Source organism: Varroa destructor, unplaced genomic scaffold, assembly GCF_002443255.2.
Source record: "Varroa destructor unplaced genomic scaffold, Vdes_3.0 BEIS01000002.1, whole genome shotgun sequence".
NCBI lineage: Eukaryota > Metazoa > Arthropoda > Arachnida > Mesostigmata > Varroidae > Varroa > Varroa destructor.
Window position 1 is genome coordinate 22,261,841 of NW_019211455.1, and position 26,021 is coordinate 22,287,861.

Here is a 26,021-nt window from a genome sequence, read left to right on the forward strand (position 1 = left end):
TGGCCAATAGGACATTAGCCTTACTATTAGAATTCGATCCCGCTGTATTTACTGCTCCACAGATATACAACTGTCGATTTTTTTTTTAACAAATTTGTATCATCCGGCCTTTTTTTTTTAAATTTGTTAGGTGACTCCTGACAATAAATAAAAACGACTTTGGAAATATTTCCGCAAAGGAAAGGCATATTAAATGGAGTAAAGCCTTATAGGTGTACACACATGTGTGGTACAAAAAAAAAAAAACAAAAAAAACACAAGAAAAAAGAAAACATAAAACAAATATTAGCTATCTTGTCCAAGTAACTTATGAGCTGCCCGTTTGCTTATAAGTGTATCAAATATGCATATATGTGTGTGTGTGTATACATACAGGAATGAAAAAATCCTCTATTCATGCAATGCCCACGTTATTTAGCAGATTATTCCAGATTCAACCTTTGTGTTAGTCATTTTAGTAGGACATTGTCCATTTATATTCTTTTCTATATACGATTGCCCACGCTCTAGTTGATGTGTATTGCAGTCCTGCACGGAAGTTCCAGATCCAATACGAGCGCCTAAACACAATCACAGATATAACGGTTGCGCCGTTCCTACCGCGAACCCTGTTGGCCGTATTAGACTTTGAATATACGAATGATGACCGAAGCTCACAGACAGTCGCCGACAACGCAGACCAACGATGCGAGTGAGTTAAATGGGGGTGCGGTCAATTTCTACCACTTATATCTTATACTATGCACATACGTGTTGTTGTTGTTATTATTATCATTAGAGCGATGATCCGACGACGCAGGGGCGATTGGTTAGGGGTACAGAAGGGCAAGAAAGGGTGGGCAAGAGAGGGTTACACGTGCAGCATGAACCACTTACAGCCCGCCGTTACCTCCTGCATGTTTTGTTATGGACCTCATGTTGTTTTTTTATGTTCCCGCTTCTGGCACAAAAGCTATCATCGTTTTGATTTACCAAGCTCGAATCGCACACGGATACGGTACAAATAAAACTCTTACATTATGCCTATTAAGGATACGTTCTATATGAAATGACAGAATCACACTTTTACGATGCTTTTAGAAATACAAGTAGCATTTTTCTTTTTTGAGGCCACGAACAACAGAATGTTTTATTATAATGCGATTAGCGTAACGAAAAGCACGACTTTATTCCGTCGGTTAAGGTTCTCGCGGAACAGTTTAGGTATAAAAATATACCCAGAAAAAAAATAGTAAAAGTATCAAATATAAGCTACAATGGGGCAGTTATAATTCAGATGTCATAGTGCGTATGATCTTGACCACAGTAAGGGGAATCAAAACAACGACGTGGTTCAAATCTAAGCAAAAACACCACCTTAAGTATCGGCACGGTTATAATAGGCCGACATGGTATATAATAGGTCGATATAGTGTTCTGGCTGCATTGCTGCGACAATGTCTGGGTTTGAAACCCCCAGTCTTGGGTGTCTGTGATACTGAAGATAAATGCATTGCTATTTCTATAGCTTTCATGGTGTTTTATAGTGGTTATTTTTTTTTAGCGAACTACTAGTTGTATTTAGAATATCTAATTTTTAGTTATATTGCATTTGATATAAGAAATGTACAGCTACTCCCTTCAAGGAAACTAGATTTTTGTCTGTTCGCGGTATATGAAGTTTTTCTAGTGGACCGCTGATGAATGTCTAAGGGAAATTTGGTAATAAACGTAGTCGGGACATGTTTTCTAGTATGAAAAATGAAGGATATAGGTAGAGGATCTCTAGAAACATGAGAGAAAAAGTGCGTATAAATGGACTAAATCGCGCTGATGCAGAGCTAATAATATATTTGTCTACAAATAGTTATGCAACCGGCAAAAAAAATTTAGGCATACCTAGTTGTACGTTGTTTGTCGTGCAAGCTTCTTGAAAAAAAAAAACTAAGAGAACGATTCTAGTAGCCACTTGAAGTATCTTACCGAACGATCGTGGAGTGTATATATATATATATATATAATTTCCTCTCAAATAGTTTCATGAAGTAAAGTATGACACTGTTTTGGTTTGAGGTTCCTTGAAATCAGGGTGCACTCGAATATCCATTCCTTTTGCTATTGATGATGACATTACCTCTAGTAGCGAATGATTTGTGACTTCTTCAGAATAGACACGGGCTATTTCACTGTTTGATTCAATCAAACTGCTAAATCAGTACGACAATAGTGACCAAACCGTTAACTAACTTAATTAATATATGAAAGACTGACAATACTATTCTTGGTCTTTTTTTTTGAGCTCAACGAGAGCTGTTGTGTATATAGAAGATGTACATGAGGTACAGGAACGGATTATAGTGGCCACTTATGATACGTTTTTGGCGAGTAGAAGATGGCGGACATTGGATGATTGTTGTCCCCATTTGTAAATATGCGAAGAATTATCATCTCGTCGAGTACTATGTCGAAGATATTATATTTTTTGTTGTTTAAGTTAATTACTACAAAGAGGACAAAATTCTTTATCGGAAATGCAGTCTAGCTTAGCTATCTGCGAATCACCCCAGCCATCAGCAATATCTATATATGTAATTCTTTCAGAAGACCTTTCGAGCACTAACTCTTTTTCTTTGTCGCTCTCCGAGTTCCATTTATCTGAGTTCGATCTCAGAAGTTTCACACCAACATCTTGAAGACGTGAGTACATTTTCATAACGGCTTCGTCACTCCGCAGAGAGTTTCAAATGGACTCATCGGCCGTATGTTTTATGCGGAATCAATAAAATGAAGACGGGAATAGCTCTGTCGGAAAATATTTATCAGCGGGGCAGCACCCTTCGTTCGGAAGCAAAAAAGAGATCTCTCGTCGAAGCGTTGATGCGTTGGGGACGTTTGTTCTTGGTGAACGTCCAGCCCATAATTTACGTTGCAGCACGCAGAGGTCATCGTTCAACCTATTATCATGAAATATTATGTTATATATATGTTCCGTTTCGATTGAGTGCTAGATTTTTTTTTGTTTTTTTTTTAAACGGGAACTTCACGACGTTATCATCCAACTGTATCAATAAATGTATTTATCTCTGTGTGGGCTCCAGTCTACAGAGCATTGTTGCTTTACCAACACTAGTTGCTTTGGTATTATCATGATTGTCGCAGGTGTTATCATGTCTATCACGGGACGTCTATGTGATAAACGTAAAAATACGTTTATCACGTTAGTTAAAAATACGTTAGTTATAATAATTTCAAGTGTGTACTGATTTTTGGAACACCCTATATATATACCTGTCGTAGAACAGAGTGAGTGGATCGAACTTTCCCTATTCGATCAATTCAATTACGATATCAAGCATAAGAGAAAAATGTCAAACAGTCGAATTTAGACGACTGCTAGGGAATATAATGACTTACAGTAACATATCTTTGTCTACGCGGTGCTATAATGTATAACAAGGTAACGGCGCTAGTGTCGGCGACAGATGAGTTACGGAACGTTGACCCCTGCTTTCGTGGGCAACGTTCATTTTATGTACTTTCAACGTAGAAAGAAATTATAGTTGGGTCATACAGTTTCGCTTATTATTCGCTCTTCTTTGTAATAACCCAAATCGCCTGTAGCTAGCTAGAAATGTGTTTCTGAGAAAAGTTGCAAATATCACCTATCCAACAGACAGCAACAGGAAGATTATCACGAATCAACCCATCATATAATTATATATATGACGTTTTTCAAACATCGACAAAAAAACAATTTGTACATTTAGTATTATCGATCACAGACGCAATATTGTACTACGCAATGCTCTATAGGCACAAAACAATATCAACGACTATCTAAGATAACTAATAGTTTGTGATCTGTAATTAAAGCGAAGCTTTTAAGCTCACGCTGTGTGCTTACGGGCGATAGTATAATAGTTTCGCTTGACAATGACAGTTGAACCATTATAGTATCAGGCTTCAACTAAACGGTTGATTGCTAGTGGTGTTTAAGATCTGTTAGAGGAAATTATGCAGGAAACAACGTAAACATTGATACTGTTTCGTACGACAGCTTTAAATGTTCATCTATTTCGCGTTTCTCTCAAACTCAGGAAATTTTTTTTGTTTTTCCTTAAATTCGACTCCCCCGTCAACAAGCTGCAAACTGTCAAAATAATTTCGAACGAACTTTATGATAACTTGAAGCTTCACAATCACACCGATCTACAATACCATAATTTACCCCCAGGGAACGCTTTCATTAACAAACCGATACTCACAGGTAAAATGAAAAAAATCACTATATGTCATACGCACTGGATATCAACAGTCAGAAAATGTAAATCACTACTATAGGTAGTTGTATCTATTTAAGATACCTGCTATTCTTAGTAATGTTGTAATCCATGTCGTTACAGGTAGTCGATGCAAATGGCGGATGTCCCGGTGTGGGCGCTGGAGGCGGCGGAACCCCCGGCCCGGGTGGTCTAGGGGTTGTCACTCTTCCGCCCTCATCTCTGCTTGTTGGAGGTTTAGGCGGCTATCAGCTGCCGCCAATGCCGACCGATGAAGCCGAACTTAATGCCAAGTTCGCTGAAATCGTTGACGAACTCGATCTCACCGAATCGAAAAAAGCGGTAGGTTTCACTGCTGAGTGAGTCATGATCGACTTGATGATTGACGCGCGGCATCATTAACCAAGTTTTCTTAATATTACATCATAATGGTACGTATGCGAAATGCTAATACAAAGATGAGGCTGAAACCAATGGAGAAGGGAAAACCTAGTTACGTTTTCCCACCTACTCAGCTTTTCTTTGTTTTATTTTTTGTCAGAATTCCTCTAGTATTAATTATACAGGAAAACTACTACCTGTATACTAGTGCCTATTTTCATGACGTACGGACCCTCGCTCCCCCTACTGTCAATAATTTTCGTCGCTTGATGAAGAAAGTGGGTTAGCAATGGCAAAACCCGTTCCTATAACAGCAGCATTAGGGCAGACACTACGACGTGTACGGGACGTAATCAAGGCGCCGTCTGTAGTAATTTTTCGGTGGCCTGAATAACCCGATGGTTTTCATCGTATTAAATATAAACACGACTCCTTGCCCTTTGACGCTCTATTTTTATTTATTGCCGTTGAATTTTTTGAAAGCCATAAAATGCTTATACCGTAAAAACGAATAACAACCACGCTTCTGTGACAGTCTTTAAAGGAAAACCGAATTTGAGATTCCAAAAGTATTTACATTGGACGTTTAACAGGAGCGAAGCATGCCGTGAGATGAAGGTAGTTGTTACTGTATCATGTTCCTCATGTACACAAAAACGACTAATAACAATATAAAGGAGTTGCAGGCTTGAAATCAAAAAAGCACCCTGAGTGAGACTGGAGGGCATAATTAGACGCTAACGTGGCGCCTCGGCACTGTTGTTACGGTGTACCACGTTTTTCTCTATGTTTAGCCATCCATAGCATGCAATCGTATATCGCAATTTGCACACAAGAACATAGGCCTTTAATATTATGGGAATGTAGCAACGTTTCCATTTACGGCACGTTATTATGTAGCACAAATGCATTAGTGTACGTGGTTGCAGCCTCTCGTCAGAGCGGCAGAGACGAACCGTCTCTCTGTCCTCAGTCCGGTCCAAAACAAACCGAAAGCGAAACACCGCCTATTATTAGCTGGCTATCATTTGCTGTGAAGTTTACTTGAGGTATTTGGCATGGGCACGCGGTGTACTGATCGACAGGCTCCTTTCGAAAAAGCGAAGAGGTCACTTTCTGTCTCTGGCACTTGTCGAAGCCAAACTGGGTTGAGCAGTTGCCCGTTCGTTCGATCGGTGACCCAAATGGAAGTGCCCAATTTGATACGATTACATGTCTTTCTGTCGGACTAAGGACGCATGTGTGGAGGACGAACCTACCATGATCCCACAGCTCAAGTAGGGTAACAAATCTCCGTTTTAACTACAGTCTTCGCCAGTTCGATACTTGTATTCAAGCATTTTAGGGAGCAAAATATTATATTACTAGTCAAACACTCGACTTCTAGGCTCCTTTAGTAGATTTCGAGTTTCCACAACTGCCACACCCCTTAAAAAACAATCCACCTTCTACATGTGTTCTACTTTAGGTGAACAGAAATGGTAATAGAGAATACAGCAGGGCAGTGCTAAGCAAAGTAGCTACTTGTACTTCTGCAGCACTGAGCTCTCAATTCAACCTGCATAAACAAAAAAAAAAAAAGAAGAAGTAAGGAAACAATTTGGCTTTTCTCTCGAGCTTTGCCTGATACTCCTAGTAGCTGTGTACGCATGTGTTTGCATATCTCTGCCTCTCTGTATAGGTGTGATACCTTAATCTATTTGCCGCTTCGTTTTTTGAGAGAACCTTTTCCCCTTAAAAGCACTTCTGTTTCGCACTACCCCGCCTATCTGGTGACAACACGAAGCCTTCCATCAGGACAACGGTATCTAGCCGTGCTTGTTTCCAGTTCACTCAAATGCCGCACAACCGCCACTCCACTAATAGAAGCATGTCGGCGTCCTACTTGCCACCACAAACCCTGCCATGTCCCGCAAAACTCTCAATAAATCATTAGACAGGCTGGAATAGAGCGGCATTCAGCATGGCCGATAACGCGAATGTCTGACGGACAAACCACACGAAAGCGACGGGCTGGTCATTTTCTACTTTTCAGTGACCAAATAGGGCATCTTCTTCATCTAAGCGGTAGACAGGTTCGACGCATTTTGATCTGGACGACGGCTGGGACTGAGGCCGATTCTTACCCAAACCGACCGCTCATCGGAATCCAGTAGAGCTGCTTTAACTGGAACAGGAGACCACAAGCAAATCGACCCAGGCGGATATCGGGATTATTCGCCAGTTGATGGAAGCTGACTTAGAACGCCGCTAGCGGAAACGATCATATACCAAGTTACTGGAAAAAAAAACGTCCTTTTTCTAGATGGTTGTACCTGTCCATACATACACTTGAAGTAGGGCATGCCTTAAAGCGCGGAGGAACTCAGCTAAGAACTACATCGTGTTTTTGCGTAACACGTAATGTTTCTCAACGCCGATTCATTTGGCCGTACGGCAAAGCTGGTGGCAAAATTTAGCGTGGAAAAGCAAAAGAAAAAAAAGTCAAACTTTTTGTTCTTGTCGGCGGATTAAAGTCTCAGTTTTCCCTTCCTTTACCGCTTTCTCCCCAACAGTATCACACAAGGTCGAATCAGGAACGGCAGGAGCTTCCTAGTTAGGCAGTTAGTACACTTCTCGTTTAACCGGTAGGTCAAAAATGCCACCAAACACGAAGCGTGGCAGCGAGCGGTAGCACGGTCCTAGATGGAACTGGCACTTTTCCCAACAGAGTTGGAAAAACCGCCGGTTTCATCATCGAAAACCATATGATATTTCACTAGTTGGCCCTTTTCAAACAAAGCCTGTAGTTATATAGTTTATAGTCTGTTAAAATCCTTATGGCAGAAATAATGATAGCCAAAAGTCAACTTTTTCATATCGATAGTGAAGCTCATTGCGATAGATGCGCGCTCTTATCGATGTATTATTATTGCTATATATATTTGTATGTCGCTGCATTCTTGATTTTACCGTGATTGGCAATGGCATAGGTGCTATACACATATATATTTAAGGCAGCGGAAATTTGACATCTTCGCGAGAGAACGCAATGATATATTATCGTATATTAATGAAGTACTATCAGACGAGTGGAACCGATACAAACGCCGGTAATCGGAGCTATGAAAGAAGGAAAAATAATATCTTAAGGTAACAACAATTACGCTGCGCAAAAATATGCAGAAATCGTGCTTCTAGGTCATAATAGAGTGGAAGCGAGGGGTAGCATTAGTTTGGATCCGTATCCTACTTCAAAAGAAGTACAATTTGCATACATACATACATACATTCATACCCAGACATACACATACAATCAGTGAATGGTGGATGATAAGCATCCGTGCAGAACCGTCGGAAGATCTTTGACTCGCTAAAATCCAGAATTTTAGTGATGTACGCTTCATTTTTCTGGTAGTTTACTCATAATTTCGAAAGTGAAGTCTTCTTCTGACAGTTCGAGCAAATTTTGTACAGCAGCTCAATACAAACAGATAATACACTGAAACGCTAGATAACATATGTTTCGTACGCTAATAAATTTGCAGGTGATGTTTAGCCTACCGGCCGAAAAAAAATGGCAGTTGTATATTTCACGGAAAATGGAGCAAATGCAACATGCTGTCGTCGGTCACCACCAGCCTGACCTTTATCTGGAGAAAATCGCCGCGTTTATTAAGGTAGCTTGCAAACTTCTAAAAACCTTCCGATAAGTTTAATTCTGCACTTAATTTTTTTAGTATTTATACCTCAACGAATAGCGCATTGCCCAATATACGGCCGAAAATAGAAGCAGAAGTACATTGTCACAATGATCTACTTCTGTGTCTATTTGCTATGATGAAAGAACACTTTTCGCTCTATCGATTTAGTTCGTAGGCAGTTTAATATGTGCTGTGCCCGTACCGTGCTGCTTGCTGCACAAATTTCATCCCTACAATTCCTTCACGCTGATCTCCTGTAGCTGTTTGTAGTATATGTGCCTCTACATATCATAAAATAATGTATACATCGTTCCACCTCATATAGATGATATATATATGTATGTAACACACATTCTAACAGCTTACAAACCGTCTATTTTTGCCTACTTGTATGTTCCGCCTAACATCCGCAAATGATGTCATATTTTTTTTTGTACATTCATATTTTGTTTGGCCATTTGTACAGATTGTGACAGGCCTAAATAAGGCACAGGTACATTGCCCCATATTTTGTGTACATCAATATGCAATAATGTATAGAATAGCCGTGTTACCCGCCAAGCAGGGTCGTCCGAGCACATATGTATGTGTTTTTTTTCTGTATGCAACGGTGTTTGTCTAACCTGTGAGTTCTGCGTTTCACAGCATGGTCTAGAGGTACGTATGTGTGTGTGTGTGTTCAGTGCTTAAAGCGGGTCAATTGTAACCCCACGACAGCAGCACCAGTGGGTTCGGTTGAAACAAAGCAGCCATAGCCAATTGAAGCTCACAGATACGTACGCATCTGTGAGTTCCGTCGACTTATTCCGTATCAAGTACTGCCTACTGACCAAGTAAGAGAAACTGATGGCATGACCGAGTTGAAAACTAAGAGCCGGCTGAATATACAGAACGTAGTATGCGAAGATTTTGGGACTAGAACCGTTATCGACTGGCCAATCTAAATTATGCCTCAACGTCGCTTTCTGTTAGACCTACGATTAAGGCAAATAGCGCAAAGACGGGCGGCAAGAGTTCTTCTGACCGGAACGGAATAGCCAAAAGAAAAGAAATAAAAGTTTACCTATAGGAGACTAATAATAGTTTCGAATAGAAAAAGAAAACAAGGTCTTTAACTTCGTCTCTTTGACTCAAGTGTTATTCAATTTGAAATTAATCCGACAAGTTAGATTCAAAAAAAGTTTGAAGGATGACATATAAAAGTAGGAAGTACTTGACGTTGTTCGGTCAGCTCTTTTATTTTAACTGGTGTTATAAAGCCTTTGCTGTTTCAGTATATCATAACAAAATAATATAATAAAGTTCAGTTAATATTTTCACCCACAATATATTGTTTGGCTTAGCCGCTCAACATTTACTATTATATAGCCAAAAATTCTAATGTTCGTATATATCCTGGGAGGGCATACGCAGAGTTAGTGTCGCCTACCGGATTCTAGTCGGCCTTCGGCCGATGTCAAATGAACGTAGTTGGATCAAAAAAGAGCCTGATCTTCGGGCAAGCACACAAACATCACTACCTATAATATACACATAGCAGACAGATAGTAGCCAGACGGCAGTAGCTCGACTCTATCTTCTGACATATAAAGCGATACAACCGACTCTATGGACGACTTGCTTAGATTTTCTAGGGCGTCCGGCTGCCGAATCTACCATAGAACACTCGCCAGTCATCGCATGTGGTTGGTCCTCCTTGTTATGATATTGCTACTGACGAACAGATAGCGGACTCCTTTCCGCACCATCATCCAAATTCTCATTTGTTTGCTCAGCAGTATAGCGTTTATTACAACGCGCGTGACTGCGAACTACTCGAAAGACTCGAGCGCACCAAGCAAGTCGAGAGTGGCAATATCATATATTATATCGTTTCGTAGTTACATTACGTATGCCATTCAGGCTACGTTAGCTAGGTTTCGTCAACCAGTCCTCTCAGGCAACCCACGGTCAGGCATGCTCGCGGAACAACCTCTTCATTTAGTCACTTCTACTTTCACCCATACCCCACTCCCACCTAGTGTAGGGGGAGTCAGGTTTAAAGCGTTCTATTGCTGCGGTGCCTGACGTAAGATCTAAGATCGTATAACTCCAGAGTAAACGCTGAAATGGGCAAAGATATGAAGTACAACAGATGGTAAAGAAAAACACACGGCACGCACTGGCTCTTCTGTAGGCAACATATTAAATAAGAAGTGGAGTCTGGGAGTTGCATTTCTTTTAATTTCATTCTTTTCGTATCAAACAAGACTGTTTATGTGCTTTTACATACATATTGCACAAATTTTCAGCTTACGATTTATAAAAAATATTTGATATAAAAACACTACTGATCAGTACATAGGTGAGTGCGCGAGTAACCAGCAGCAGCGTTCAGTAAGGGTCGAATTCGTCAGCTGGCGATTTCCATGGCGACGGTCCGCATACCCAGAATAACGACAGTGTTGATGGTCACGCGTCCACGCTTCTACGAGGCATCATCAACATATCACATGTTCCAGCCACCCACAACCACCCCAAACGCCATTCACCTCTCGATGGCATGGGGAGCAGGCAACAGGAGCAACGGAGAGCACTACCGCGTACAGGGTCAATGCATGGACTTGTTTATTCGTGTGCACAGCAAACTCTCCGCTCTTTATATCTCGCCAAGCTTAGCTGACCTGTGGGTAGCAAAGAAGTGTGCGACATATGGATCCCAGGCAGCCTCGTAGGACTCGCCCGACCCGTATCTCGTTTTCGTCAATTCAGTTCGGAAGGCCTTCTCTTGTCTATAGGGACGTCGGTGGTCTCCCTCATCCACTCGCTTGCCGTAGTTACATGGGTCATCTAGCGCGCATCCATACATCTGGCATAGACAAATCCAGCCTAAATTGCCAGATTGCAGCGATGCAAAGCTTATGCTTTTCTCGGCCTTTCTTTTTCTTAGTCACTCTACATCATATGGATAGGGGATTCGTGCGGGTGTACGAATCATGCAAATGTTTGGCTATATGGACTTGCTCTTTCATAGCATCTCCTTGACATAATAACTGCCCAATGTCGTTGATCCATCTCTACAAAATTTGATAGCTAATTCGATAGGTTTGTCTGTCTGCCAGTTCAATTCCCGGCTGGTGGCTAACGCGAAAGGTGGCCTGTAATTAAAGGAGGACGGAATCTGAAAATAATATTATTGGGACCTTCTAGCCGACAGTTGCATTGTGTTTACAAATTGCGGATCATAAATGTGAACAGATGCGTGCTTGATATCAGCTTGCGTACAAACAAATAGACAATCGGCCAGTCGGCTATTCTCGGAAGCTGAGATTCATTGAAGGGTAACACCTTCCTATAGTAAAGAGGCTACAGGCAAATAGAGGTCACAGACTGGCAGACAGAAATCCATTCAATTTCAGAACGCCTCAGTTGTGCTTATTGGCGTCTGTGGTTGAGCACGAACCAAACTGCTTCAAACCTCGTTTATCTCAATCTTTACAAAATCCTTAGAGGTCAACTGCAGAGTTTCAATAAGGAAGAAGATTTTGGGTTTTGGGTTTGGGCCGCCATAAACACTCTGGCCCATGAATTTCATTCTCGAACGAACTCGCTCACTTACCCCTTATACATTAAATCTAAACAATTCGGTGAATCCTTGCCATTCGGGGCTCCATCTATCAGCGTTTAGCGACAACCCCAACTGGACAGCCATCTGGGTTCGACGATGGGTATCGATCGCCAGTCAAAGCATTATTTCATTAAATAGACATTTTCCTGATTCTCTTTAATGGAAGAAGCAACAATCTATTGTTTTTATTAGTTGATTAGTATGAGAAGGAGCAATGGCAATCATATGAAGACATAGGTTGATTATTCATTGGCCAAAACGATCTCAGATACAGTTTAGGTGATCTTATCTACGGATACGTAGTGTGATCTGGAATGTCTTTTCGCCACCGTCTATCTAGAGTGTGCATATATATGGTCAGGGATGTATACGAGGACCGTCGCATACATCTGCCATTGTAACCGGAAGCAAGCGTGGCCACAACAAGTGTTTTATATTTCATTGCGTTAGTTTTATAGTTTATAGTTAGCCGATAACGAAAAAAACTTCCTTTTACATGCCTGAAACATGTCGATTTCGGCAATTAACGGTCTTAGATAAGATAATCATATGCCCCTTTATCACAAACGCTGTACCGTCCTTGCAAAACTTATAGTACCTGGCATACGGACAATATGATCTGCATTGTTATTAGTGCATTGTATAATAAATGTATCACGTTCGCCTATTGTGGAAACGGTATTACGTTCATATTCGAATTCAGTCTGCCGCTAAACTCACTATTACGGCCGGACACAATTTAATATAGGTATCCAATATGCTTGAATATTAATTTCAAAGAAAAATCATAAAAGTATCTGTTTGATATTCGAACGTTTCTACTACTTTAAGTTATATTTGGACAATGTCCAGCGTTAATAATAACAGCAAATCGCTTAGCGGCTCAAATGGCTTATTTTTTAGCGGCCTTTTATTTGTTTGCTTTTTCAGTTACCTTATGCTGAGGATGACGAAGAGGAAATTCGGCAACGGGCCAATTTATTCGAGAGCTTGAAGACGGCACTTCGGACACAGACCAACTCCTTTGTAACTCGCTTCCTTGACGAACAGGGCCTGTTACGCTTACTCGATTTCCTTTCTGCCATGGATCGGCAGACGTTTGAGAGTTCGGTGCATACGTCCGCCATAGGATGCGTTAAGGCACTCATGAACAATTCGGTAAGGCTTCAACAGGTAACAGTGAAAATAATTGCTTATTATTATCTTGCTTACTAGACGTTATACGTTATGAAACCCGCTTGGTGAAATTCATTATTTACGATTTAGAGAAACAGCAAGCTCAATTGAGATTTTAAACTTACAAAGTGCCATAGAGGTCTTCATATTTAGCCCTTGTTCGATATTTTTACCCGTTTTTGTTAATAAGTAGTTCATGGCAGGTCGAAGAAATACTTGGGTGTGGTTTAAAGGAAAATGTTTAGAGGAAATGCACGTATTACTCAATCCGTTGTTTTCTTCAGTTTGACTTGAAGAGCTTCAGTAAAAAGCACTCTATCTTCCACAGACAGACAAGTGAATGAAACATCTTCTCGATGTGTGCTTCTGTAGCTTACTCGATCTTCTGACAACTACTTAGAATTGTTGGAAGTGCAGCAAGCATGCCTAGAGGCCAGTGCCTCAACACTATGCCGATACGTATATGTGAGCTCCAGCATCTGGTCTCGGCCTGAATCTAGGGTTGGGTAGAATAAACCTGAGCTCATTTTCTTTGGGTAATCACGCCTTTTTGATAGTTTCGCGCTGTTTGCCCCGCTTTCCTATAGAGGTCATTTCAGAATATTTGAAGCTATGATATTTTGCCATGTGTGGCTTATTTATAAAAATGCAGGTAACAGTTTTTCGCGCGTCGAATCGCGCGAGCTGCTTTTACCTTTGCCCGATAAATCGAATGTTGGGACCGTGTAAAACTATCCATTTTAAATAGGTTAGGCTATTTGCTTATTAGACGGGAGGACGGGCACTTTTTATACGTGGTGTTCGTACTGCAACTAGAATTGTTGCTGGCAGTAAGCGAAAAACATACCCAAACAGGCCAAGGAAAATAACGAGAACAGGGAAAATATTATTCTTCATATGGCGTTAACATTATCTTATTCTAAGCTGCCTTTCGCTAAGTTCCCTAATACTCAGCAGTATGACAAAGACAACTTCACTGATGAAGAAGCCCAAGTTTAGTTAATTGGTTGAAACGGCAGCAGCGCCAAAAAGGGACCATTGAATCGTAACGTGACAATATTTTATGTGACAATAATATATGACAATAGATTTCAAATCTCCGTCGCCCAAGATCGTCTTCAAGCACACGATTTCTGCCTCGCAATACAGCTTAGCGCGAAGGCCGGCGCATGGAAAGTAGGGGCGTGTCGGGTTCGTTCGCGCGCGCTGGTCACTCGTGAAGATTCGCATTGGCAGGTGAAGCAAAATCGCATTTTGTGAGCATCAGCGAGCAGTGGTTTGTTGAAACGCGCCTTTGGTGTAAGTACCCAAATCATGTGATGACCTCTAGCTCAACCAGGGAATACGAAGCGCTACTTAAATCCAGATGTTCCCTGTAGTTTGCCTGAGAGCGTTGGCACGAGCACCGCCCTTACGACGTCTAGCGGTTAGGACGGCAAAGGGAAAGAACCCCCGAAGATTGCAAACGGGCTGAACAAACGCAGGCAAACAGGAAACGGGACATTACTAAGCGCCCGCTACCAACTCTACCGATTTGAGTGTACAGCTGGGTGGATGGACATGTGGTTGCGTCAAAGGGGTCGAGAAGTACATCTCTTAACCGAGTTCACTGCGGCGCTAAGCAGTACTACGCTGGAAGAAGCAGCCAGCCAATAATACAACGCCGTTGGGCGACTGATAGCATTGGAAGATACCAGGTAAAGTACAGCATTGTCTCTAAGAGTAAAGAAGGGGCCGGCTTTCTTGCGACATAAATGCAGTGGCTCGTCGGTCAATTTACCAAAACTTCCTCTCGTCACCGAGATCGGCGATGCGTCGGTTTAAGAATTGTGAATAGCAACGATCCAAAAGCAACCAGCGAAAATGTTGAATATATTGCAGTAGTTACTCGGAAGGGTCCCTTAAGTCGGGCTGCTTATTGAAGGACGGGACGAGATAAGTTAGTTTCTACGCGCTGCTATCGAAAACAGAAGCCTGTCAAAGACGACATTTTCGGGAAGCGCAACCCCAACGGATAACGGTAACAATAGTCGAAGCGACAACAAGCTCTTACGCTTGAGAACTCCAGGGCTTCCAACGACGCCAAGTTCAAATAAAGAAAGACTGGAAGTTCATAGCAAGTCTTTTCTTAGTAAGATGATTTGCACCTGTGGTTGGTTTCTAAGACAAGATTTGATTGAATTTTTATTGTCATTGTGTTTGGTATAAGATCGCATGTAGTTATATTCATTGTGCGACGTTTTAGTCCTTATAGGTTGTTATACTTCACATTAAATCGATGTATTGACTATGAATTTGCAGACGGGTCGTTCACATGTACTGGCCCATCCAACAGCAATTAATATTATCGCCCAGTCACTTGCCACCTGGAATGTCAAGACCAAAATTGCCGTTTTGGAAATTCTCGGAGCGGTGTGCTTGGTGCCAGGTGGGCACAAAAAAGTTCTCGAAGCGATGTGCCACCTCCAGAAGTTCGCTTGTGAACGAACCAGGTTTTTGGTAAGTTACCACATACAGCATCTAGCATTGTATCGCATTTAGCATCGTACAGAAAACGTGATAACATCTTAGAGAATACTATCTAATGACACTGGACAAATGGAATCTTTTGCACAACTTAGACGTGAGAACGATTATGGTAGCAGCTTGTCTAGGACCACAGTTTTTGCTCTAGCGACGGCACCTGTGAAGATTCTATGATTGTAATCATTAAGCGAATAAATCTGACATCTTGGCTCGACTTTTCCCAAACTCGATGCGAGCCCTCATTGTTCTGTAAACACCTTTCTGTTGCGTTAAAAACAGCTTAAAGTACATATATGGGTCAACTCGGTCGAAGCGTTCGATGCGGTAAATTTAACAGCGGAGTGGGAGAGAAATTGCGACGGTCACACGCAGATGTTGACGAATCCGCGAATGTTTCAAAGCATCCGAATTGCGGAGCGGAGACCGGCATTTTCACTACGATCATCTGTGATTGAACATCTAATAGAACGAATAATTCTACGCGTTCAAGATGGTGTATCTACATTCACGCTTCGGGTTAAAGAACCTCGGACAGGCAGTCAGCTGTCATATGAAAAGTACTATTATTTTTTAAATAAACCACTAGAAACGTGCGTTGAGTGAAACATCAAACGATAACACGATGGCAAACCTTTGAATAGACATTATAGGCGCTTTCGGCTACGATCTTCGATCACTATAATGTGGTCTGGGTTGACTGTGGAAGGCAGCTAACCTCGACATCAGAAAAACGATATTTGACTCGGGAAGTTCACGGCAAAAACGCGCAAACGTCCGAAATAGCGGCTTCTGTGTTTTACCGAATTGTCATATTGGTACCCTTGATATGACGGTGAGCACACATTTGGTAATTTCCAGTGATTTTCGAAGGCCACTGAGGTAATCAAGTTAGATAAGTTGCTGGCGCTAACTCCAGTACTAAACCATTCCAACGTCAAGCCTGGAAGATGGACAACTTTAAACTGTTCTAGCCGAAACTTGCGGATGTTGAACAACGATCGACAGGCATAGTCTGCGTCCTTGTGACACTAGTTACAAGTAAGATTTCGGTTCGAAGCTGTTACACCAACTAGTCCCGATGTGAAGCTAGTATCTAGAATATATAGAAGTGATATTTGCAAATATTACAGATAGCTACAAATAGGTAGCCTGCTGATTATATCTGTCTAGCGCATTGAAGCTCTCACCAATGGCAATAACTTACTCGGCAAGATATTTGTATACATATTAAAGATAAAGCTTTTTTTTCTTCGACTTTGCGAGCCAACACGATGTGTATGATGATGCTGTTCGAGTTTTTCTTTCGTAATAAAGTTTTATAACGATCGTCGTTATCGCCTTTCGATCTTTCTCCAAGACCCAGAAAAAAGGATCTGTTACTGGCCGACGGCGGCTTGCAAAAAATAAAGTGGCAACCCACTTAAGAGACGGCTCCTCATAGCCAGTTGCGGTATTCTGTTACCGATGAATGAACCAGTTCCCACAGAACTATTCAGTAACCAAGCGATGGTAAAAGAAACGATTCGTTAGCTTTTGTGCCTAATATAGGTTTCATTCCTTAGGAGTGAACCTAATTTCGTGGAGACTGATATCCATTAAATCCCAATTTCTCTGACGCTTCACTTGGTCAACCCGTATCTTCAGTCAACAATGTTAGGGGTCCAACGGCGTGAGCTGGCTAAGGTCATTGTAACTATAAAAAGCATGGTGCATTTTCAGTGTAAATCTCAGCGACGAAGCAAGAAAAACAAACGGGTTAGTAGAATCACAGGTACCTACTACCAAACGAAGAGTGCCCTGTACGTGTCCTGCGAACCCAAAAATAAGCCACGTACAGCTGTCCTGTATTAATGTCCTTTTCTGGTTTCCCTTAGTCGACAAGGCTCGCCCTTTTCTTTCAAGGCCTCCCTAATCGCCGTCAGTGTGTGATGTCCAGATGAGGTCCTGCACTCGAATTCCAGGCTGGCCTATTGGAATTGTGCTATCCTGCCTAGTTCACGCTAGACTCACTCCTCTCTTCGTTTCGTCTTTTCTTTTCCTTTAGCGCTACGGGGCCACATTTATAAAGTTTCTGTTTTTCTTCTGCCCTGTTTCTTTGTTTTTTTCGCTTCTCCAAGGTTTCATGGTGGTATTGCGACCAGAACCGCTGATGTACTCATCGTCCGGCGAGCTTCTCAAAAACTCTTTGTGTTCCCTTCCGCTAAGTAAAAGTTTGAGCGACACCGAAGCCTCAAATAGAGCTATGAACGGCCGGCAACCAATTTACGAGCGATCTGTACAAGCGTTTTATAGTGGCCCGAATACATGCCGAAAAGTGTGACTAGCGCGAGGCTCGGGTCGCTCAGTTAGCTTGGCCTGGGCTTGCGTTATGAGCTATAGGCAAACTAGTATGCCAATCATATATTATAAGACACGCGTACATGCGTGCAGAGAAATTGCAAACGTGGAAAAAAGTGCTTCGACGACAACCTGCCCTGTTATTCGGAGCTGTTGTTGCTTCTGTCTCCGACGTCGTCCGCGATGAATCTGTGCTGCTTTTACTTTTCGCTAGCGCCGTTCAGCTGCTTTGGTACGTTACATTGATTCTGCCTGTTTTAATGTTTTCCGCATCTTCACATTTGATCTACCCTGTTGTGAGTTGTCTCCGTTTATCGCGGTATATGTTTGCCACCACCGTAGTAGCTGCAGCGGCAACCCGGTAGCGTCGCCAGGCATGTAAAATCATGTTCATTTAGGCTCGCAAACAAGCGCACTGATACAAAGATACCGCCTAATTATGTGACCAGTTGTTAATCAGGTACACAAAACACCTGTAAAGACTCGAACCGGACAAGCAAGCATCTTTGGATCTATGGATTCAATCGTGTTACCTGCGTTCTGACGTTACAACGTTCATTTTCTTCAGGAACAGCATACTGATGCTCAAATACTACCATATCACTCAGTGTCATGAAATAGACCTACTATCGTCGAAATAGCAGACAAAAGTTCCTTGTGAGGAAACGTCAGATGGTAATGAAGACGGATATTCATTCGGTCTGGAAACGGAAAAAGCGTGCCTGTAAAAAACTATTTAAATGCATATTCCATTAGTATACAGTTTAAAACAACATACATTGCAGAAGCTCTATATATATATATATATATATATATATATATATATATATATATATATATATACTTCATCAATATCACACAGTAAAATAGGTTCGAAAACAATAACCTGTTGCTCAGCGGAGTTCATGAGGACATGTCTAGAATTCGTGGCTGGAGCATCCCTTGTACTGTCATCAATGTGTCAAGTTATAAACCCATTATTTAGAGCACTAAGCCGACTCTGCTTGTGTCCACATGACGAATACATCTAATCCCTTCATACAGGTTAAGTTCTTTCATATGCTGAGGGTTCTAATTGGGGGTCTGCTCTTAGGTACCATATTAGCGACAAAAGATCGAATATTTACGCACACAGGTTGTTAAAAGCTGGTAGAAACACACTTAGCTTGATTAGTACTGACTTCGATATCTCCGACGCTTGCTACAATATATCTAATGTACATCACACGCACACAGAAGATAACCCGTTTAGCTAAACTTCTAGGCAAAATGGAAGCTTTTGAAAAACAATTATCTCAGTAACTACTTAGAAAGCCACTTGATTTCTGGGCACAAGCCAAATGGTGGCGTTAATGTTGATATTTCGATAAAGTGAATCAACCATGTATGAGTCGGTTGTTAATCTGATTCGCTATAGGATTACTAATCTACGTACTTGATACTGCTTAAATAAGAAGTGGAACTTCTCTCGACTGCTCATCTTAAGACATTTTGATCACTCGAAAATGCAGTACGCAAATATTAAAGAAAATAATAACTACAAATGCGAAATTGATACTTCCGAGTTTCGTACCCCTCTGTGTTCTAACATTGTTCGGGACAGAAGAAAAAGTTTTGATAAAAATCACTACTCTTTCTATCTGGTAAGGGACAAGCATGCACATGGTTGGAGCCTTGATGCCATCATGTCTATCGCCTAAAAGGCTTTCGTTAAAGATAATTCGAGAGATTGGCTCGTTGTCGTAGCGCGAACAGTTCTGTCGCTGATTTCCATATTGTTCCACTGCCAGTACCTGCCAGTATTTCTACCCCGTATCTTGAACCCAGAAGACTGCCAGATTACTATCCCTAGTTGATGGCCATCGATATCTAAATCCCCCACTAAGAGCTACCATTACACTTTCTGTGCCTGCCTTATTCTGGCGAAACCGAATCTGGGTATTTGAATAACGTGAAGAGTAGTTTCGCGGGCTTACATATCTCAGCTGATCACTCATATCTGCCAGATACGAAAACTGCTATTACTAAAGTGATAAAATTATATTGACGGCATTACTGTTAGTGAAAGAAAGCTTAGAAAGTATTATACAAGGCCACTGTTGTTGGGTGCAGCAAACAAGGTTATGCACAGAAGTAGCACGGACGACATGTCGGGGAGACGGTTTCTCGTCACAACTACTTGGCCTTTACCTGAATTAATCTACCTTAATATAACCATGTATTATAGTCCCTATCATGAAACGAATGTAAAAAAGATCAATAAACACACACACACACACATTCTGGTGGCGCTTTGGCCTATTTGCGGCCTCCATTAGCAGACGAGCGATTGACCACTAAATAAGTAAAAAGTAATTGATCATACAGGATGCAGACGTTATTGGTTACAGAAGAAAGCGCCATCGACAGGAATCATCGTCGCCGATCCAGTCATTCCATAGTTTCTGATCACAGCCAACTCCACGAAAAATCATTGTTATCACCGTAATTGATTGAATAGACACTGACTGAACTATTTTGGCGGTGTTACGCTAGCTACTTTGGCGGCTTACGGTTGTAAACGAGTGACATTGCCTCTATAACCCGTAAGAATTGACGCGCTAATAAATGTTAACACCGTATAGACTTTATCTTGGTACTGATGGTACAAAGGTGCTTGGCACAATGAACCAAAGTGAAATCTCCTTAATATTAATGTTGGTATCTGTATACGTCTATTTATACATACGTACGGAGATACACGAACGTGTGTAGATGATCTTCACTATTACGGTGATGTCTTGCAACAGATCAAAGCAACGGGTGTCATTAGAGATGATTCAGTGGACAGTTAACGAATTCAACAAAAAGATTTTGTTATCATTTTGCTATGTTAGCCCCGTGAGCACGGCGCTTCATAACAACTATGAAAATCGTTCCCTTAGAATTACTACGGCCAATAGCACTGCAGGAAATTGTTAAAAAGGCCAATCGGATTGCAAGGCCCGATTGCTGCTGCTACTGCTCGTACTGCCAGTATTGCCGAAAGGTAGCGCTAACGGCAATTTATTACCGGTGCCGTCTGATTTAGCGGCATGCATACACAGAGTGCTGAGGTGATCGCCGGCGATAGTGGCAGTTTTAACGATACGATCAGCGTTGCCGTAACTATGGCGGTGTGCATTGAAACACGCTCGTAACGCTGCTGGGGATCGGTTCGTCGCCGGATAAAACCAGGAGACTGATCGGCGATGGGGAGTCGGACAGTTAACGGAACCGGAAAAATCAAAATACAACGGAAAGTAATAAACACAAGAAGATGCCGCTGATAACGACGAACGCGACGTTGATGAAGAACGAAAAACAGCTGAAATAGATTCACTGTTGAATACTATCTGTCACAAGTTGCGAAAGTGATCACGGCTGAGAAAAGCAGTAACGGGCCGTAGGGAAGAATATCGTAGGGAAAAATTGTGCAAAGTTTCGGCCTGGCTAAGGGAGCTTAGTTAAATACAAGTATCTATTAATGTCGTCGCAGTCATCGATCAACAATTGAATGTAATAATCACAGGCTGCGAAATGATATGGCGAGACAGTGACACATAATTACGGTTAATATTAGGAACAGCTACATACAATTTTAGCGGCAGACTCAGTAACGTGGAAACCGTATAATGCAAGCAGCGGCGATACGGACCAGATGTTTTGAAATAGCACTCAACGACAGTATCGGACGTAAAACGCGGAGCATTTATTTCATAAATATTATTTTCATAAACCAGCCTTGTAATTCCAGCTGAGACGCGCGGGTGTGCACGTATGCAAATATAGAGTACGACAAAAAAGGAAAAACACAGATTCTACTTTTAAAATTTGCACTTTCTTATTTTTGTTAACGTATAAATTCAATTCAAACATGAAGAAAAAGTGCGCTTTAACATTTGTTGCGCTGATCTCAGCTAATCTCATTATCTTAGTGTATGCAATCCACCTTTAAAGATCTTTCATGATAGACAACATGCTCTGTCGAATTCCAGCGAACGGCAGGCGCCAATGCAACTGGGCTTCTCTCCGCTTTTGGGGTGGGGGGGATCTTCAGTAATGAAATTCGAAGATAGCTGTTGAGTCAGACGGCCATCATGGACTGAACTAATGGCAGGGCTCAGAAGCGAATCAAACTGAGGAAACGATGAAGCCGGAAGAGTACCAGGAGAAGTAGCCAGCCAACTTGAGAAATATCCCAGCAACAGAGCTATTTCTGACAGGGGCACCCAGCGGGACAGAGCTCTGCCTGCTGGAGAATTTCACGCAATGGAGAGATGGGGGTTCCTATATGAGTCTATGAAATGTCTCGGCAGATAAAACGCCAGCTCGTCCCGTACCCTCCCTCCCCTGCTGTAGGTTGCAGAAAGCATATAGGCAGTTCTGAGCTTTCTGATTACTCTGCTTGAAAGACGCCAGCAAAAGCAACAGCTAATGAAGCGAATCGTATGTGCTATCTGATAGAGCTAATGTTTTCGCAAAACGAAACATACATTTTATATTATGCTGCTACCGCTACTAACGCCCTGTAGCTACCAACATGTTACAGCATGGAGTGTTGTAGAATTTTTCTACGAACCGCGTTTTTATCATTGAAAACATTTGTACTGTTCTTTTTCAAGACGATAATTAACGACCTGGATCGCAGCATTGGACCCTACCGGGAGGATGTGAATTTAAAAACAGCCATTATGTCATTTATCAACGCGGTGCTAAACTATGGCCCCGGGTCGGAGCATCTGGAGTTTCGTCTGCATCTCCGCTTCGAGCTGCTGATGTTGGGGATTCAACCAACCATCGACAAGCTGCGTAAATATGAAAACGCACTATTAGACAGGTGAGTCGGTCCCTCTCTAACACACTAGAGCTCATAAACTGTAATCCTCTACTAGATAGATTATTGATCAGTAATTTATGGGTTTTAGGGTGAGGGCCACATTTTAAGTACGAGGCGTATCTTTCATCTACACAAGTTTCGGACGTCGACCGTAAGTTCGCACCTTTTCGTATATATCTAGAAATCATTGTGCATAGCTATAGGCTATATCTGGACTAAACAAATTCAGAAACGACGTGTATTAGTAGCAGAAGCTAGTTTACTGTCGTTGGAAGAAACACGTAATGGTGATCGACATATGCCGTTGCGACGAAAGTAGTCTCCTAACGGAGATCATAGGCTAGATTGGTTTATTATAAGTGAAATCATCAGAAGATTCAGAAGACCCATATCCGTATGCGATAATAAGAAACACGCAACGAATGCATTCCAGACCCAAGAGTAACGTATTAGGAATATAGTTTTCCACTTCCAATATATATACGGCTAACAAATTTTTGTTGTTTAGCCGTGTTGGCCGAAAGCCATTTGTGATGGATAGTGATTAGGCAAATTAGGTTTCCAGTCATGAAGCACTTCAGCGAATGCATCGGGCGTAACCCCTCGGATCACTTTGTGATATCGTTGCACTATCTGCCAAAACTTAGTCTATTTTTTTATTAAGCGTTCTTTTCTTCGTTCAACATTGTACTGAAACGTGGTACTCTTTTCTGACCTTTGCTTGCCTTATTGTAAACTATTATGAACTTGTTTGAAATTATGTATATACTTCTTCTTCATCGAATATTTTTTAATAATGAAACCCTTTAGGATGAATGTTCATTTTTAGGTAAGTTACTACGAAAAGCGTAATTATCAGTGTGCAGCTATCTAAGGGTATCACGTTTAGTTCCAACTTAGACACCTTTACATGAAATTTTTATAGTTCACATTAGTCTACCATAAACTATTTTATAAACCCCCATTGATTTCCATGACGTGTGAATTACCAACGAAAAATCGAAATACACGACCCATTTCCGTATTTTTATATGATTTTCATTGACATAAGTCGACGTTCCCAGGGATAACTTACGCGTGAACAACTAGCCAGCCTTCTTTAGCTCTACTCTTACCTTCGACATAGCTTCACGCCAGCTTTTAATTCTCGAGCCGCAAAGCTGAACCTCCATCTATATTTCCAACGTAGGGTAAAGAGAATATCATCCACTCAATACCAGTTAGAGCCCTAGATCTTATGGAATATGTCATCTGTTTCTTACAGCAGGCGTGGATGGTATTTTGGCGGATGGAGAGAATTCCATAAGAATGCCTCGCGTCGCCGAGGTCATCGCCGTTTGTCTTTTCTCATGCTCTTCATTTTCTTTCGCCCGACTTTTCTTTACTCTCACTGGGGCTTCATTGTGTCTCTTTAGTTGGGTGAGTCACGGACAGCGACGGCGATGAGCGGCTTGTGTCACGCGGTGTTCCGCCAAGCTAGTCGGGTGATGGAGATTCAATATTTCTGCAAATTTTCTGCGTCATTGCACTATCGAAATCGGCGCTGCTCTCACGTCGTGGCTATGGCTGTTGCGCTCCACTTCGAGTTATAGCATTTCGGATCCGATCTAAACATTGTTTCATTTCCTTCATATTTGTTCGTGCCCATGACCTAATCCTTCGCTGTGCATTGTTCGCGCCTATTTTAGCGTAACGGAAGCACACTGCGGAACCTTTGATATCCAGACACCTTTCTTAGACTCTTGTCTAGCATTCTTCTACACATATTTTTCACAAGCTGAGCGATCAGTACATGGTGCCGTATAGATCATGCATTTGACGCGATTCCATTGCCATGCGCGACTTATCCTTAAATATTTATTGGAAACAATAGAGACTGCACGTTGGAAAGTTTTTCATTGTAAGTATGTCGATAAGCAAAAACCCTTCAAGCAATCCTTTGTTCGTGTCGAATTAGACACTTTTAGTGGACCGGGTAGAAAATGTGGTGTTTTCCATTTCAGGCATTTGGATATCTTCGAGATGGTACGGAATGAAGATGAACGAGAACTTTCAAAACGTTACAATTGCGACCATGTCGACTCAACCAAACCTCAAGAGATGCTGTCGTGTCTAGAGCAGAAGATGGTCTTCTCACCCGCTTTACCTCATTTTCTTAGTTTCATGCAACACCTTCTCCTGATGCCCTGTAAGTTTGCCCTTCTAAAGTAGTGCGTCAACCTCCATGAATGTTCTGTCAGTTGTCGAACATTTGGGTCATTTGTAGACTACGAAGTTATTCCCTGACAAGTCGTGATATTTAAAGGGTTCATTCATATGAAGCACGCCGTATACGGTTAGCCAGTCTGAATAATCGAATTCAACAGCATATCTAATGCAGAAAATACGGAATCATATAGAACTGTGGAATGACCTTCACTGACTTCGTGTGGTTCTCAGCGAAGGGAAAGTCGGTTGAGCACTGGATTCTGTTTGACCGGCTGGTGCAGCAGATCATACTGCAGGACACATGTGACGGCATCGATCATGATGTCGCGGTGATACAGATCAACGTTGGAGAGATTATTAAACAGTATGTAGGCAACGATTAACGTATCATTTATACTTTAACAAAGACAGATTTTTAGTTGAAAAAATTATATTGACCATTTTTTCTGTTACTATGTGAGAGTTTAGTGCCATTTGCATAAACATGTAAATGGTCAGAGTCTTTTTAGATTCAATATTGACGTAAGCTACATACATCTCTATAGCCACACCCGTACCGTATCGCCTATTTACACGTGGCGGCTAGTTAGTGACTGTCATGTCAAGTAATCGTTTTTAATTTTTTCATTTTTTAATGTAGTTTGGCAAGCGAGAAAGAACTTCGATTGGCCCAAGAAAAAGCGGAAAGGTTCGAGAAAGAAAATATTGATTTAGCGACATCTATTGCCGGCAAGGAGCAGCAACTCGAGCAGACGACACAAGAGCGAGATGATATTAAAGATTCCCTGGAAAAAACCAAGGACAAACTTGAACGGGAGACTGTCTCTCACCTCAATACGAAACAGCGCATTCAAGAGCTCGAATACAATATTCAACAACTCACAGTTGCGGTAAGTTGCTTTCGCTATTAAGGCATCTCATGTAGCAGCAACAGCGGCGAGGCCTTTGACGCAATGCTAACTCAGATCGGAGCGTAATGCTCGATG

The 26,021-nt window shown here is 41.6% G+C and overlaps 1 protein-coding gene across 6 annotated transcripts in view; it reads left to right on the top strand.

The window, feature by feature from the left end:
- Positions 1-26,021, top strand: part of DAAM (disheveled-associated activator of morphogenesis-like protein) — a 135,205-nt gene that overhangs the window by 104,476 nt on the left and 4,708 nt on the right. For 5 of the 6 annotated variants that reach the window (XM_022789546.2, XM_022789547.2, XM_086979478.1 and 2 more), the window contains 8 exons: positions 4,383-4,601; positions 8,168-8,299; positions 12,861-13,088; positions 15,408-15,605; positions 22,613-22,827; positions 24,831-25,015; positions 25,267-25,399; positions 25,676-25,925. In XM_022789546.2, the coding sequence (XP_022645281.1) occupies positions 4,383-4,601; positions 8,168-8,299; positions 12,861-13,088; positions 15,408-15,605; positions 22,613-22,827; positions 24,831-25,015; positions 25,267-25,399; positions 25,676-25,925 (1,560 nt within the window). Of the gene's footprint in view, positions 1-569; positions 692-4,382; positions 4,602-8,167; positions 8,300-12,860; positions 13,089-15,407; positions 15,606-22,612; positions 22,828-24,830; positions 25,016-25,266; positions 25,400-25,675; positions 25,926-26,021 lie in introns of those variants that run through there. The other variant, XM_086979479.1, reaches the window with a different exon arrangement.